At 45.0% G+C, this 16,792-nt stretch overlaps 5 protein-coding genes across 5 annotated transcripts; 1 reads left to right on the top strand and 4 right to left on the bottom strand.

Annotated features, from left to right (window-relative positions):
* Positions 1 to 449: 449 nt before the first annotated feature.
* On the top strand, positions 450 to 14,395 carry LOC6636165 (3-hydroxybenzoate transporter MhbT). The gene is made up of 5 exons (XM_032439913.2): positions 450 to 543; positions 617 to 663; positions 12,587 to 13,105; positions 13,206 to 13,859; positions 13,931 to 14,395. Exons 2-5 carry the CDS (start codon positions 621 to 623, stop codon positions 14,326 to 14,328), a joined length of 1,614 nt encoding a protein of 537 aa, XP_032295804.2. The 5' UTR covers positions 450 to 543; positions 617 to 620; the 3' UTR covers positions 14,329 to 14,395.
* inaF-D lies at positions 2,205 to 6,918 on the bottom strand. The gene is made up of 2 exons (XM_070207956.1): positions 6,678 to 6,918; positions 2,205 to 5,549 (listed from the first exon to the last, which is right to left on the bottom strand). Exons 1-2 carry the CDS (start codon positions 6,901 to 6,903, stop codon positions 4,684 to 4,686), a joined length of 1,092 nt encoding a protein of 363 aa, XP_070064057.1. The 5' UTR covers positions 6,904 to 6,918; the 3' UTR covers positions 2,205 to 4,683.
* Positions 5,461 to 12,432, bottom strand: inaF-A. Its single transcript, XM_070207966.1, has 2 exons — positions 12,162 to 12,432; positions 5,461 to 5,549 (listed from the first exon to the last, which is right to left on the bottom strand). The coding sequence occupies exons 1-2, from the start codon at positions 12,429 to 12,431 to the stop codon at positions 5,538 to 5,540; spliced, it is 282 nt and encodes a 93-aa protein (XP_070064067.1). The 5' UTR covers position 12,432; the 3' UTR covers positions 5,461 to 5,537.
* On the bottom strand, positions 6,986 to 10,781 carry inaF-C. Its single transcript, XM_070207962.1, has one exon. The coding sequence runs from the start codon at positions 10,293 to 10,295 to the stop codon at positions 9,936 to 9,938; it is 360 nt and encodes a 119-aa protein (XP_070064063.1). The 5' UTR covers positions 10,296 to 10,781; the 3' UTR covers positions 6,986 to 9,935.
* Positions 10,807 to 11,242, bottom strand: inaF-B. The gene has a single exon (XM_032439916.2). It carries the CDS (start codon positions 11,100 to 11,102, stop codon positions 10,860 to 10,862), a length of 243 nt encoding a protein of 80 aa, XP_032295807.1. The 5' UTR covers positions 11,103 to 11,242; the 3' UTR covers positions 10,807 to 10,859.
* Positions 14,396 to 16,792: the final 2,397 nt, after the last annotated feature.

Here is a 16,792-nt window from a genome sequence, read left to right as displayed (position 1 = left end):
CTTTTGTTATTGTTAGCCGCTTGGCTTTTCAAGCACCCTGTACGCATCGCAGGCCACGTAAAGGGTGTGCCAAATTCTTTGAAAACAATTAATCAACAATTAACTGAGTGAAAAATTTATATATGTATATACCTATATTCTGTAAAGATTTGTAATATTTAGTAATATGCTTGGATTTGGATTTCTGCGTGGGATAGATACTACCGTGTGGGTAACCGACAGTCGGGCATACCCAGCGACAGGTTTCACTTGCAAGTTTTTATCGGTTTGAGTGTTTTTTAGTTTATGTACTTATCGCTAGCCATCCATTGTTTTACAGAACCACCTTGTAATCGGCCCATTTAATAATGCCAGACGTACAGCATTATCCAAAGATAAATTATGCTTTAAGTGTCGCTCGGAGTTTTGTGGCTTCCCAGTTGAATTTTGACAGCGACAGCGACAGCGACAATAGTCGCATCCGAACTTTAGCTGCGCCTATAAAAAAACTCTGAAAGCCTTCGGATTAGCCAGACACCAGTCGAGCCTCTAGCCCAGTGCAGTGTACATCATTTTAAAAAGATTCGGTTTTTTTTTTTGTATTTATTTATTTATTTTTTTTTTTTGATAATCAAAGCTTAATGGATAATCCGGGCTATGTGATTGATTGCGAGCGCGAGTTCGGTGAGTTTTATCGTTCGAAATGGTTCCAACTGGTCAAGAATATAATTTATCGTTCCAAATGGTTCCAACTGGTTCCAACTGGTTCTAACACGGCTTAAGCTTATTAACGGGAACTAGTTCCGCAGCATTATTTTCCTAATTGAATTGTGACAAAAACAAAAACAAAAAAAAACGTGCTTTCCGGAAATATGTTTGATAAGGGCGCGTGTTTGTTCTCCACTGATAAGTGGATTGTAACGTTTATGTTTATGTCAGTTGTAAAGTTCATTGGGTTTTAATTAGTGAAAACAGAGATTTGTTCGATACCCTGCAAACAGTAGAATGTCCCAAGCGGGTAAACGTCTGAAACGTGCTACATGTCTTGAGCCGATTTACTAGAGAATACTGAAAAGGCGCTTAAGGATAAGTTTAAAGGAATTGCCAATAATTTATGCACGGATAGGACAATAATTTTTCAATATATATATATATATATATGTTTTTTTTTTTTGGATTTAGTCAGGATTTGTCACAATCAATATGCAAAGTTTTCTGATTTTCATATTGAGCTTAAGAATTTATTCTTGCCTAAAAAAAAACCAAACTTCTTTGGCGTTAATTCAGCTTTGCTTCACCCGAAAGAGATTCTTGGTATTTTAGTATTTTTTACTCTAAGCTGTTGTTTCTTGGCGCATTAACAGGGTAGCTGCGCGTCGATTACTTGCGTCTTGTTTAACGCAACTGTCGTTCGTTTGACTAAAGTTGGGCAAAAGGCAGTTGAAAGTTTTTTTTTAATAGTTTGTTCTATGCTTTATTATTGCCAAAATGACTTGTTTTTTCGTCTAAGTACACAACGTACATGTGTGTGTGTGTGTGTGTGTGTGTGTTTGTGTGTATTTTTGTTATTTAATATGCAAGTACATGTTCATCAGATACAAATACATTTACAGGATACAATTCTATGTCATAAAGCCATATAGTTTTCATATATATTTATCTATAATATATATATACATATATATATGTATATATATATATATGTGTATAGATATATTATCATTTATTCGTCAACTCAATTCTCTTGTGTAAAACGCGTGTTTTTTTTTTCTTTTTTCTTTCCTTGATTGTGGTGTGGATATGATATGGGGATCTTCCTCTTGTTGGGGTTTGCATTTGCAGCTCCTTTCCTGCGCCACAGCAGTTAATCAAACTGAATGTACGTTTGTGGATATGCCTTATTGGTTTATAACGAGAAACGAAATTATTGCCGCACACATCGGAAAACTAAAAGTTTTTAAATAGTTTTGATTTGGAAACATTTCATGAACGTTATCAAAATGAATTAAATAAATTTGTTTGTCAGATGTGCGGTGCCCGGTTCAAATCCATTCCATTTGCAACTCGCTCATTTACAATATTAAAAAAAAAAAAGAAATACAATTATCGAAATACTGAAAAACGTGAATATTTTGTTGACAAACATTTAAGCTAAAATCAAATGTGATTTGTAAAGTTCAATGCTGGGGTTGCGAGTTCGAACACAAAACACTTTTGTTTTGCTGTTCTTTTTTTTGTTTTCTTTGTCTCTCAGCGTGGTAAAAAATATTCGTTTTTTTCCGGATATTCGAATGTGTTTGCCAATTCGAACACTCAAAATTTAAGGGATTTTTTTTTTTAAACAAATCTATCAAACTAGCCGAAGTAAATATTTAAAAAACTTTAACTTTCGCATTTATCTACCGAAAATTGTAAACTTTCATTTGAATATAAAATTCGTTTGTTTTCTTGTTTTTTTTTTTTTTTTATCAAATTTTTACGTTTGTTGCTTTTGCGCATTTAAATATTGACTTTCTGATAAATCCATATATTTGGAAATACTCTAATATATTTGGTACGAATGCCTGACTAGATGATCCTAGAATATATTTATATATATATATATATTATATATGTATATGTATGTATGTATATATTGTTCTTGGTTTACTTTCTGGAAACGTAACCTTTTGTTTTTAGGAACAAACATTGTATCAAAAACCCTTTTTTGATCAAATTTCACTAAGAAAAAAAAACAGAAAAAAAAACGTTTAATTTTCTTTCGCTAATTTTCAACGCTGCCAAGTCGCAAATCTCAACTGAAGAACATTTTTGTTTCTTGTTGCTGTTGTTGTTGTTGTTATTGTTTTCTTTTAAGAAAAGGTATAAAAAACACACACACATATATATATTTTTGTACATGCACATGTACGAGCTTCATCCAATAATATTTATGCAAATATCCATAGCATACTTTTGAGGGCGGCAGAAACTTTGGTCTCGGTTTCGCAGGATTCGCCTCGAATATGAAACTCGGAATATGGTTAATATGTATATATGTATGTATATGTGTATATTATCGTCTCTATATAGCTATAGTGTGCTGTGCACCTTCAATGTTATATACAAATACCATATAAATTGTTAACGTTATCAATTGTTGTGTTCAATCTATGAAATATTCATGCAATTTGCCAAGCTGAACCCTCTCCGAATGCCGTGAGATCTATATATATATATAGATATAGATATAGATATAGATATATAGTTTTGTGAATTGTTGTGAGAGTGTATTGTTTTGGTTATGCTAAATTGTTTATGTTTCTGTTTTTAACTACTTAGTTATTGTTGTTGCCTTAAAGCAGTGTCCTAGGTGGGGTGTCGTTGCTTGCCGCTGCGAGTGACGCTCTATTTGGAGTGGGTCCCGTCTAGGTACATATGTATACAAGTACCTAACTATCGTAATTAACTATTTCTTTTATTTTTACCTTTAACTATAACTATTATTGAGTATTGCGTTCGCCGTGTTCTGCCTTTGTTGTGAACGTGTCTGTCTGTCTGTGTGTGTGTGTGTGTGTGTGTGCTTTGGTTCTAGAAAGTAGGTTAAGTAATGCCCCTCTATATAGTTTTTTTTTCTTTTTTTTTTCTTGATATAGTTAAATATATATATATATATATATACGTAGTGAAGGTGTGTTTATTGTTATGTTTGTGGTATTTATCAGAGTTTTTAGCTTTCTTCTCTGGTTTACAAATTATTTGAGCACAAATTTTGGGGCTGGGTTCCTCAATAGAACCCTTTAGTATAGCCAAAAACGATTCTATAGATTGGGCTTATCCAATTAATGTCGTATAAATAGTGGCTCGTTTCCACTGGGCTGCGTTTCCAACATATTTTTCAAGCTCCTGTTAGAGTTAGGTGCCGTTTTAACATGAAGTTTAATATCAAATTTTGGCATGGCAGTGTTGCCACCTTTACAAAAATCAAACAGCTTCTGTACGACAATTAACCTTAAAGATTTGTGTATATCGTGCTTTCTGCTGTTTGTTTTGGTATTTAGGATTACTAATACTTAGTACTTAGTTCCCTACAATTTTTTTAAGTGTATGCATTACTGCAAACAGTTTAGAGGGAAAAATAGAATTTGAGTATTTCGAGTATTTAACAGGTGAAATTTACCAGCAGCTAGATTTAGCAGCTAGTTAATCTGCCTTGTAAATATTCTGCAAGTCAGATTGACAATGTGGCCGCCTTGTAGCTGCGTTCTGAAAACTTGTTGACTGCGTTGCCAATCTGAAAACCTTCTTAATCAAAACCATTTCAACTAACATGAACTTTACAAGGCAGTTGAGAAAAGCTGCCCCTTTCACTGTTCACAGTCGAGTCAAGCAGCTAGAAGAGCTCTCCATTGTTACATAGAAGAGAATAACCTAGTGGAAACCCCTGTCACATTCAACTCTGATATATACTTTATATATATATATGTGTGTGTGTGTGTGTGTATAGGTGTATTTGACGCATCTGCCGTTGCTTTGGGAATATAGTATAGTAGTACTTGTGATATGAGAGTGTCCGAGTCTCAATTCCGTGCCAGAATTTTCCAGCCATCTGGTGCATGCCAGATGCTTAAAGTAAAGTATCTTTAGCTAAACTTTGGCCAACTATTCAACGCTTTGTGTGTGTGTGTGTGTGTGTGTGTGTTAATGGGGCAACATTTGCAGCGCTTACTTCTCGAAGATTAGCTCGCCGGTGAGGAACGGATTGAGGTAGGTCTGCGCATCATAGCCGGACACGGTGGCCGTGGTGGTGCGTCGTCGCACCTGGGCACCACCCAGGCCGCGTCGCTCGCCATGCGCATGACTGTGGCTGTGGTGCGGCGAACGCTTCTCGCTGTTGCTCGGACTAAGGATCAGCGGTATGGGCATCGAGGTGTACAGCTGCAGCGGCTGCTGCACTATGGTGCCGGCTGCCGGATTCAGCGGTGTGTCCATATAGCCGTGTGGTGCCGCCGCCGTTGGCTGCTCGCCCAGCGCATACCCGGCGGAGGCTGTGCTGCTGGCCGGCAATGCGGAGCCACCGCGTTCCGGCTGCTTTTTCTGCCCAATGCCGCCGGAACGTCCACGATGATGCTTGTAGTGGCCAGCGCGATGGCTCTTGCGTTTCAGATGTGCCATGCCCTCCGCCGGCGGGGATGTATCCAGCACCAGGGGCATGTGGTGCGCCGATCTGTCCACATTTGACGGCGGCTCCAGGCGATAGGCGCCCGGAATGCTGCTGCCGCTGCTGCTGTTGTTGTTGTTGTTGTTGTTGGAGTGGGCGACGAGTGGTTTCTTGAGCGGCTCACGCAAGTGCGGATGCGGATGTGGATGTGCCTGTATAATGGTGGCCGTGGCGAACACCTCCTGGAAGCGATTGCTCGCCTCCAGCTGCTGCAGCTGTAGATGTTGCTTCTGCAGGAACTGCTGGCGCTGCATTTGCAAATGGTTCAGGATGCGATACTGCTCGAGGATGTGCTTGTAGAACTGCTCTGCGGTGACTTCCGATGAGTTTAATAGGCGTATGGCAATCTTTTCGGGTATCACAATTTTGTCTGCAACGTTAAAGCGGAAGAAGTAATCAAACTACGGGCAGCAATGCCCAACCGACAGATACCCTATGTCTACCCATGAACAGTGTTCTACTTCCCGTCCTTTTGATATACCCGGCATCCATTTTGAATGGGCCAAAATGTACATGTGTAACAGGCCTAAGCCACCCGACACTCTATATTATATAAATGCCTTATCGGGCCCAAGTTTTTTGTTAAATGAACGATAGCTCAGAGTCGGGAGCGCTACACGAGCGAGTAGACACAAACCCAGAATATTCAACTGTCTGGTTTAACCACAAACTTTTCCCCCCAAAATAAGCAACTTATTTATAGAGATAACGCCTTGGACTCTGGGATACACACACTTCTGCATGTCATTTTGAAGCTGTGAAAATTTCAATAAGATCGGACCACAAACACCGAAGTTAAGCAGGGCCTGGGTTCTAAGAAAGTAACTGGAATGTTTGGGACAGCAGCTCGTGCCGGGTTGCAGAGTATCTGCTAGTCGTGCCTGTCCGACGGAAGCGCTCAAATCCTAACGGGGCTACTTTATGAAATGCATCAGTGAATATTATTCATAATATAGCCAGAACACATTTTTGGTTTGAACCAATTTCATGGCTGGTGACAATGCGATTATTGAACCGCAAAAGCTATGCACACATACATGGGCGCGCGCACACATACACACGCATGAGATAGCCCATTGACCCAATTTCGAGTTGATTTACAACACTAAAAAAAAGGACAAATACAACAAATGCAAAAACACAAGCATGCTAACTCGCACGCCGCTTCGGCCCAACGAGAACCGCAAAAGCCGACAGTGTTCCGAGCGATTACCGTTACCGTTACCGTTATTGTAAGACACACCCCCCGCCCACCGGTCGTCGTCACTCTTCATTTAGCGAGAGGCGATGAATCGGTTAGAAATTGCATGGCAGGGCAGAATGGGCTGTAGCCTAGTTGAAAGCCTGTGTTCCAGTTTGATTTAGTGGCGCGTCCGCAGCCCCCGCCCGTCCTCCTACACCACCCTGCTGACTGGCAAATGTAGTTAACGTTACCGTTAAGTTTGGGATTAAACGGTCATTGGTATGATTAGCCAGCCCGCGCACCTGCCGCACTTACCGCACTGATTGGCCTTGGTAACAAAAGGCCGTATGGTCGGATCCCATATGAATATATAGTATAGCGACAGCATTATGGCCGCCAGCGATACGCAGAGCACATAGACGGCCACCGTTAGGATGCGGATGACCTTACGGTTGCTCTGCTGCGGCTGATAGCAACAGCTTATTGTCTCCGTTGGCGGCAGTTTCACTTTCTCCTCGAGCGAATTGACTTTGGAATTCATTTTCGTTGTTTCTAGTTGCTGCTGCTCTTGTTGTTGTTGTTGTTGTTGTTGCTGCTGCTCTCTTTTGATTCTCGTTGTGTTTGTTTTTCTTATTTGATTTCGTTGCCAGTTTTGATTGGGCTGTCTTGTTAATTATTTATTTCTGCTGTGCACTTTCTTATTTCTTGTTTCTCTTCTTTTCTTTCTTATTTTTTGATATGTTCAGCTTCTTTTGTGTTTGGATTTTCGCGTTTGGCAGTGCAATTGGTTAGTCTAGTTGTTGTACATAAATGCAAAGTTTTTGTAGTTTCTTGTTGTTGTTATTATTATTGTTGACGCGTCGCGCTGCGCTTAACAGTTACAGTTTACAGCCGCCGTCGCAGTCGCAGTCACAAAAAAAGCTGCCAACCGACGCGTCGAGCGAATGCAATCGAAATGACGCCCCAGCACAAAAAGCTTCAGTCGTAAGCAGAGCCTTTCTGCTGCTGCTTCTGTTGCTGTTGCTGTTGCTGCTGCTGCTGCTGCTGCCGCTGCCGCTGCCTCAGTCAATGCAGGAGTCATCGGCAGCGGCATCGGCATCGGCTGCTCCTCGGCTGCGGCACTTCGTGCGGTGTAGCCTTCGTGTCAGGCAGCCGCATCTCTTTCTCTCGCTCGCTCTCTTCCTCCCACTCCAGCCAACAGCCCACAGCGATCCTCCACAATGTGCTGCGCCTTTTCGGCATCTTTCGCATATAATTTCATTCATAAAATGCCTGTTTACTCCACGCCAGCTGTCAGCCGCTCGCTGCTTGCTGCTTGCTGCTCATTTCGCTCATTTTCATTTACATATAAATTTCGACGCCTGCGTCGGCATCGGCGTCTGGATGCGGTCCGTTAGTTGTCGTGTTCTTCTGTTTAACTGCAACTGGCACGCGCCGCTGGCATTCCAAACAAAAACATAGCCAAGCTGCTCTGTAACTGCGACTGCGGCAGCGACTGCGGCAGCACATCGGCACGTCTTGAGGCCTGTCACTGCTTTATGTGTCAAGAGCGCGACGCCCACGCCCCACGGCCCACGGCCCACGGTCGACGCGCGTTTTGGTTGTTTATTGCACGCGGAAATGCAAATGCGCGCCTGATTTTGCCCGCAAAATGGATGATTAATAAATAAATAATTGAAAGAAAAACAAAAAAACTGTTTTAACATCTATCAATTTGGCGTTAAATTGAAATGAAATCATGTTCCAAACATTTCTCGCCAATTAATTGCCATTCTCCTCTATTTCGCGGCAGCGGTCGCAGCTGCGCTGCATTTGCCTGCAATCACATCTGCCTGCTTTATGTGTGACCATGCCCGCGCAACCTTCGCAGGCGGCTTTGCGAAGGACAACAGCGGACATGCATACATATATACATATGTATGTGTGTATGTACATATGTAAATAAATATGCTTGTATTTATTGTTTTTGTGCGTTTTGCCTGGGCAACTTTCGCTGTTGGTCGTCCTGCACCTGCACCTTTCGCTTCCAAGCGCCATGCGCTGCTTTATTGCTTTTTGATGCTCTGCACTTGAAAGTTGCCGAATAGGGTATACCCACTTGATTGTAGCTTGCAAATTTAACAGTTAGCACATCTCTTAAATATCAATAGTTGCAGAGTGCTCGAAATGCGTACAGTGAGAGCAGTAAGAAATGTGGCCTGTCTCTTCTCTTCTACCACGAGCACTCTTATATTTTCCAACGCCAGCGCAGCTCAGCAACAAAATGGCCGATGAAAAGCAAACGGATCGTAAGCTCGTCACAAAATTGAATAAATTTACATATATTTGTGTTTATATTCTCTTCTACTAGCATTCTTCTAGTCTGCATACAAAATCCAATCCTCTTCGTATACATATGCTGTTGCAATTGATACAAGTTAACTTATACTAGCTGCATTATGTATACGCCCTGTAAAGCTTCTGTTGTATTATTGTAAGCTAGCATTAAGCTCTTATATAACTCTTATATTGCACAGCTACAGGGTATTCGCCTAACGTGTCCTCTCTGCACTGCGCAAAACTTTTACTTGTTTTCCATTTCGATTCGGCAATCCGTTCGTCAGCGGTCGGTCGGTCGTTCGGTCGTTCGGTCGCCGTTGGCTGGAGGTTAATAATCTGCAACTGGGTCACTAGGACAACGGCAAAACGAATGCAACTAAAAGCTGGCAGGCACAGAGCGCAAGAGTGCCAGAGAGCAAGAGAGCAAGAGAGTGAGAGCGCGATAGTGTGAGAGCGGACATCGGCTTGGACTCCGAACGATTGCAGCGTTTGGCCATTGATTTTGTTGAATAAGCGAGACACACACACACACTCGCACACTCGCACACACGTACACACATTCATCATGTGGCTCGCCAAAATGTAGGCCACACGCCCAGTTTCAGTTCTTGCACCCACACACACCCCCGCACACCAGGCCAAGCGACTGTAACATTGCTTGCAAATGGCCCTCAAGGATTCCTTTCAGGTGTCGCGCCACCTTGAACAGGAAACAACTCAAAACAGTGCATGATAATCTGATATACTCTTTGACTGCCAACTAACTAACTGTATTCCAGTTACGTATAAGTTGGCTTATATGCCCACTCTTATACTCGCCAAAGAGCTGCATCAAAAAGCTAATTTGGAGTGCGATAAATTTGTGTGCTCTGAATGAAACTTTATAGAGGGCGTGCTCGACTTGCTGTTACCCTGCATGCAAAGAGCTCTGATATATAAAATATAAGTTCACTGAGAACTATTCAATTATCAGGCGATTTTCAAAAAAGATAACGGGTATATATAGTATATACAGAGTACATATAGCGAATATATAGTATAAATCGCCTTAGAATGCGCTTGAAAATAATTTGAAATATCTGATTTGTCGGAGCTTCAGGGATATATCAATTATATCTGACTGTGAAAATCTATCAAAAGACCCAAGTGCTACAAGTTTCATCTGATATAAGACTATATATATATAAAGAAGAAGAAATCGTAACGCTTTGCCTTACCAACATGGGCATCTGGTCCCGGGCTGCGCAAAAGGCATTAGCCAAAAGCCGGCGGCTTCTTTGGACCCTTGAAGACGGGCGGCATGCGCGAGTCCCAGAAGAAGATGTGATAGATGGACAGTATGAAGCCGAGGCTGCAGAGACCGCATAAGTAAATGACAAGGATAAAGTAGCGGGCGAAGCGTTCCGAGCATGTTGGCTCGGCGAACACAATCTCCTCCAGCTGCGGCGATTTGGGCACGTACGAGTAGGCGGCGCGCCGGGGCGTGCCGCTGCTGGCGAGCCGTACGCTGCGCGAGCTGCCAATGCTGGACGGCTCCTGGTCGCGCACATTGGACCCAATGAGATTGACAATTTTGGCCAAGTTAACATTGACCGCCGGCGTCTCGGCTGACATGCTGAACCGATCTCTGAACGTGGAACTCTATCTATCTATCTATCTATCTTCTGGACACGGGCCCTGGACTGGCCTGGCTTGGTAAGCGTCGCACCGATTACTGATTTCATTTTATTGACGCTGACGTCGATTAAATCAAAATCGGACACGGATGACGCAAGCGAACGTAGAGCTGGCCCACTCGGTACGGCTGGCTGTCCGGGCTTTGGGGCCCTGCGATTTAGTGGAACGTGCTAAAGCGGATTAGTTTTATGCGTGTCTGTCAGCTTTTTTTCTCTTCTCTTTTCTCTCTGCATATCTGAGGGTCCAGAGCCCGGCGAAGGCAACCTCTTGTTGGTAACCTTAGTCCGGCACCCTAGACCCTACCTTCATTCGATTAGTTGCCCTCACGCCCTCTAGCTGCCCCATTAATCCGAGTGTTTAGTCAAAGCAAATGCCAGACAAAGCCGGCTAACTAAAACCCAATCCCCAATCCCCAATCACCAATCCCCAATCCATGCGGTACACTCACCCAAATAAAAGGTTTCGATGATGGTTGCGGCGAGGGGTCTTCCCTATCCCGGCTTAGCCAATTGGATGCGTATGCTTGAAGACGGGCAGCGGCGGCATGCGTGAGTCCCAGATGAATAGATAGTACATGGCCAGCGTTAGGCCCATGCCGCTGACGCCGCCCATATAGAGGATTAGGGTGAGGAGTCGGAATGTTTTCGATTCAAAGAAATCATCCGATTTGGGCACAGGAATCTCCTCGTCCTTGGCCTCCTTGACCACAGCGGCCAGGTTGGTCAACATTGACGGCGACGCCATACTCTCCCTCTCCCTCTCTCACTCTCTCTCTCTCTCTATATATATATATAGGTGTAGATATATATTTGTAACTGTATTTAACCCCAACGAGAAACCGTTCGAATCTGCGGTCTTCCACGGCTTGGCGTCTCTGGAGGCGAACTGAATGGCGGCGGGCGCTTGGCGTTGCGCTTTGCCACATTTGCTGTGTGTTTTGCGGTTTCCATTGCTGCTTCCTCTTCTTCTTCCTCTTCCTCTTCTTCTCCTTGTTCTGCTTCTTCTTTGTGCTCTCTGCTTCTGGTCGAGCGATTTGGGCGCTGCCCTCATGTCCGAGCCGGGGCAGCGTCTTGACCGCCACGCTAATAAGATTCGATACCCCGCTGCCTTTACATACCCCCTTCTTCGCCCCCCCCCCCCCCCCCTCTACCGTGCTCTTGTGGCACCTGGTGAGGCACATAACGTGCGCTATTCTTTGACCACTTGACCTGGTTTGATTTGTTGTCAACGTTGCGACGTCATTTATTTTGTATACCCTGTGCCCAGCAAAGGCGCTTAAATAAGGGTATATTGACTATGTGAGAGGTTATGCAACAGGCATAAGTTGGCATCTGCGCCTTCATTGAGCATATTTCCCAGTGCAGAGAAAAGCTAGACTTTTACTTCTCGTTTTTTTTTAACCACATGTTAAAGTGTCTGTTAACTTTAAGGCAAGAAATATATTTCAAATTTGGAATATATCCTTTCCTTACTTTTCTTTTTTTTCGTAACGGCAAAAGCGCGTGTTAAAGTGCCTGTTAAATTTGATGCGAAAGTCAAATCTAGCTACCATTTGAGCCAAGTTTTGTGTTGAAGTCTTGCATATGTTTGAAAAGTTCTCTAATTTTAATCAAAAATAGGGTAATTGGCATTTATTGAATTATTGTAGGGTATGCGCTGGTCGAGCTGCTCAATTTGTTATTGGCAAATCCAATTAGAAAACACAACAGTCGTAAGTTGTGTGTGTGTGCTTATTTTGCTCAAGGGTATGGGCTAGTGTGTGCTTGTGCGAGATGGCGGTGGGGTAGCTCGGCTGGGACTCACCTCTTGGTACTCGTGCACCTTCTGCACCGGCTGGCCGCCAATGGAGACGGGAAACCTGAGATGAATGTCCGGCATGCCGGAGTCAAAGAATATGAGATAGTATAGGGCCAGCGCCATGCCCAGGCCACTGATGCCGCCCAGATAGATGGCAATGGAGATCAGGCGAAAGGTTCTCGACTCGAAGAACGCCGACGTTGGCTGCTCCTTGGGCAGACGCACATCGTCCGCCAGCAGCTCGGGCGAGCCAGTGCTTGCGGCCGCGCTTGCCATCGCAACTAGGCCCGTTCCATGACGGCGTCGCTGTACTTAAGGCGTTGCCAATTATGCAAATGAGCGGGCGGATAATAGTTTAAATGCCAACTGACAGCCGGATTGACATTGACACAGACACTGATTGATCGTGATTGACGTGCGACTTATTGCAGGCACTGTGGCGAAATGCGGCAAACCGGCCGCATGCCGGGAATATAGCTTCGAGGAGGCGATCACACTGACGGGCGTCGGACGGTTCCACCTGAAGCTGCTGCTCATATGCGGACTGTGCTTCATGGCCGTCATGGTGGAGATAATGGGCGTCAGCCTGATCCTGCCGCTGGTCAAGTGCGATCTGATGGCCACGCTCGAACAGCAGGGCATATTGGCCTCCTCCGGTTTTCTGGGCGTGGTGCTCAGCTCGCACGCGATGGGCTTCCTGGCGGATACGTGGGGTCGTGTGGCCACGCTGCGCTATGCGATGCTGTTCAGCGCCATCTGCTCGGTGGTGTCCGCCTTTTCGGTTAACATTTGGATGCTGATTGTGTTCCGCTTCCTAACGGGCTTCTTCATCTCCGGCGGACAGGCGTGCGTGTTCAGCATGTGCGGCGAGTTCCATGGCAATAAGTCGCGTGTGCGCCACGTGACGCTCCTCTCCTGCTTCATGTGCATTGCCATGATGTTTGCACCAGGTAGGTTCAAGGCTCAACGGTTTGAACAGTAGCCTAGCCTTTGCTAATCCTCTTCCTCCTCTTGCTCCTTCCGGCTCGCCTCTCCTGCCTGCTCTCGCAGCTGTGGCCATTGGCATTCTGCCGCTCCAGCTGAATGGCTCGCTGCTGGGCTTGAGCCTCTCCTCGTGGCGTGTGTTCCTCATCGCGGATGTCTCTGTGTCTGTGCTGGCGCTGCTGGGTCTCTTTCTACTGCCCGAGACGCCCAAGTATCTGCTCGTCCAGGGTCGTGTCGACGAGGCGCTCGCAACGCTGCGCCGCATCTACGCCTCGAATTCGGGCCGATCCTCGGCCGAGTATCCAGTGCAGCGTTTGGCCACGCAGAGCGGCGGCGCCAGTTTGTCCAGTGTGCACGGTTTCTGTGATGCAGTGCATCTCATCTGGCAGCAGACTGTGCCGCTCTTCTATCGCAATCGAGTGCTGCACACGCTCAACATTTGCACTATACAGTTCCTCATCTACGGCATCGCCCAGGGCATCTTCATGTGGTTCCCCACCATACTCAACGAGCTGGGCAAGCAGAGCGCCCACGGCTCGCTGCTCTGCACCGTGCTACAGGGCTTCAATGCCGCTAGCGAGACAACCGCGAACGGCAGCTGCATCATGACCGCCGACATCAATACCTACCAGGTGATGATCACCATTGGCGGCGCCTTCACCATCATCTACTTGATATTTGCCTACACCATCGATCTGATTGGCAAGCGGAATCTATTGAGTGAGTATTTTGCGCAAGACAAATCCTAGCCAAATCCTTGACATCTCGCCAATCTCTCGCTCGACTTGCAGTTGGCTGGATGCTGCTCACGATTGTCTGCCTGGCGCTGCTCAACTGGCTGCGGAACTTCGCCCTGGTGGTGATCGCACTGACTTTGGCCATGGCCATCGGCAACTGCGGCGGCCTGGTCAGCACCATTGCAATGGACTTCTATCCGACGCAGATAAACGCGATGGGCATGTGCTTCATCATGATGGTGGGCCGGCTGGGCGCCGTTGTCGGCAGCAATCTGCTGGGCCGGCTCATGTTTAGCAGCTGCGACGCCAGCTTTTGGGCCGTGCTCGGCCTGGTCATGGTGCTCAGCGTGATGGCATACTTTCTGCCCGACCAGGCCAGGCCCAAGGCCAGACGGCAATCCTCAGCTGCCGTCGCCGCCGCTGCCGACAGCCAGGAAATTAGCTCTAAGTAACTGTAGCCCCTACTATCTAACTATGTAGTTATATTAAAAACAACAACAACAACAAAAACTAGATGAATTCTACATGGAACGGGAACGTCAATGGGAACGGGTATGAGAATGGCAACGAGCTGGAGGAACTGGAACGAGCACGGGCATGGGCACGGGAACAGGAACGGGAACGAGAGCAATTGCATTGGAAATGGATTAAGTAAATGTTTGTGCTCATTTTTACAGTTGTTGTTCTTTAATACCCTGTAAGCCAAATGTGCGGCTGGATGGGGCATATTCAGTCGATAGAAGTTTTTGTAACAAACAATATTTTCTTCTTCAAAATCAGCTTGGAGCAGATTTTCTATTGAAATGGAACTAGAAAGTAATCCCCACATAATTCCGATCAAATCCTATCAATTGCTTGATGCGGAAGGGGTTTCACTTGAACCTAGTCTAGATAAGATATAAGTTATAGATATAAGATCAGATATGCATAGGGAAATGCTAAGCTCGTGAAGCATGCGAAACACAAGCACATGCACCATAAAACCAGAAACTAGGTATTCGTTTCAGGCTCTTACTTAAGCAAGGGGTATCTCATAGTCGTGCACCCAGGGCTGGAGCTGTTGTCATTGACGTTAGCTGCTGCAGCTGCATTAACATTCTTGACATTGCCTCGCTGTCTGTGTGTGCTTGTGTCGTGGGGCGGCAGAGTGGCAGAGTGGCTCTTGGGGCGGCACAGAGTCGCCTCTAAACGCATTCCAGCCGCATCGCCGCATCGCCGCATCGTCGGATAGCCGCATCTGCAATCGTAAGTGCGCTGTTTATTTATACAGTGAACGGTGTTTGCACCACAGTCTGAGCGATCTCTGCCCAGTTTGAAGAGTCCGAAGAGTCCGCCCCAGCTGCCAATCATAAATACAAGTACGTAACACACACGTTGTCATTGCCAGGCGGCATCTGGCATCGGGACCAGCCTAACTGCGCATTTGTCGACTTATATGGCATAGACAGATAACCAAATAACAACTGCCAGTCCCAGTCCCAGTCCCAGTCCCAGTCCCAGTCATAGTCCCACTGCCCGTGCCCGTGCCCGTGCCAGTTCCATTAGCCAGTTCCGTTGCACAGTGGAGCAATTAAAGCAACTTGCCGACGCACAGTGGGCCCTACAGACAAAATGATGCTGTAGCCATGTGATCTCAATCTCAATCAAATCAAGTATTCCCTACAAAATGGGTCGAATAGAAATCCGTTCTGTATATATTATATAAATTATTTCTGTCTGATTGATTGACTGATTGATTAACTAGACAAGCAATCCCAAAAAAGAGGTCAAAAAAAGCTTCAAATCAAGTATTTCCTACAAAATGGGTCGAATAGAAATCCGTTCTGCATATATTATATAAACTATTTCTGTCTGATTGACTGACTGATTGTCTGATTGACCATCACTGTTCACCCTCAATCAATGAGTAGAGTTCAATTTCTATCCATCTCAATGAATTGAATTCTAAAATCTTCCCTTAATCATCATCAATCATAGCTCACTTTCTACCAATATTCCACCCGTCTTTTATCTATCTATAATCCATCTTATATAGTATATATATTTTTCTCTATTCTTTGTGCTCTATTTATCTTCTATCGCTTTACGCTTTATTATCATCAATCAGTTTTCTCAATCTCTTCTTCCATCTTCCCTTTCGAATCATCAATCATCATAGATCTATAAGTAGAGCTCTTTGCTTGATCCATTTCACATATATATTTTTCTCTTGCTCTCTTCTCTGTGTGCTCATCAATCATCATCAATCATGCTACCCAATTTCTATCTATCTATAATCGATCTTCTACTTATCTATCTTATATTTTTCTTCTATCTTCTATGTATGGTATATTTTTTGTAACTTCCATGCAGTTTATATCGTGTGCTTCATCAATCTAACCTATACCGCAATACATCTATATCTACATCTAATAGGCTGCCCCTGCTTTCCCCTTCCGCCGTTGCCATTCGGTTTTTTTTTGTGGGCCATGATTGCTTTCTGTGGGGCGTGTCTGTGTGGCATGTGCATCTGTTGAGTGTGGGCCGCCAGAGCACTAATGTCGCGGCAATTAAGGAGCAGCAACTGTCGTTCATCAATCATGGCAACCAGGTAGAAGGCACTGCCGACTGGGGTTCGCGTATGTTGACCCACAATGGGCCACAAATTAGGCGGCAAGTGTGTGTGTGTGTGTGTGTGATGTGTGTGATGTGTGTGGTGCGGCTGCTATGCAAATAGAGAGACAAGTGCCAGCAATTGAGGGTACTGGGCAGAAGAAGCAGGTGGCGCTCGTCTACGTTGACTGACTGCTAACTGGGCAACAAGCACGACAGCAACAACATCTTGAAGAGGACGCCCCACAAGCGACGTGCCGTGAAATAAAATCAGAGATAAAAGTCGCACGTCCAAATGGAGCAGCATCAACTGGCTAAGAGCAA

Source organism: Drosophila virilis, chromosome X, assembly GCF_030788295.1.
Source record: "Drosophila virilis strain 15010-1051.87 chromosome X, Dvir_AGI_RSII-ME, whole genome shotgun sequence".
Taxonomy (NCBI): domain Eukaryota; kingdom Metazoa; phylum Arthropoda; class Insecta; order Diptera; family Drosophilidae; genus Drosophila; species Drosophila virilis.
This window is presented reverse-complemented; position numbering and strand designations above follow the sequence as displayed.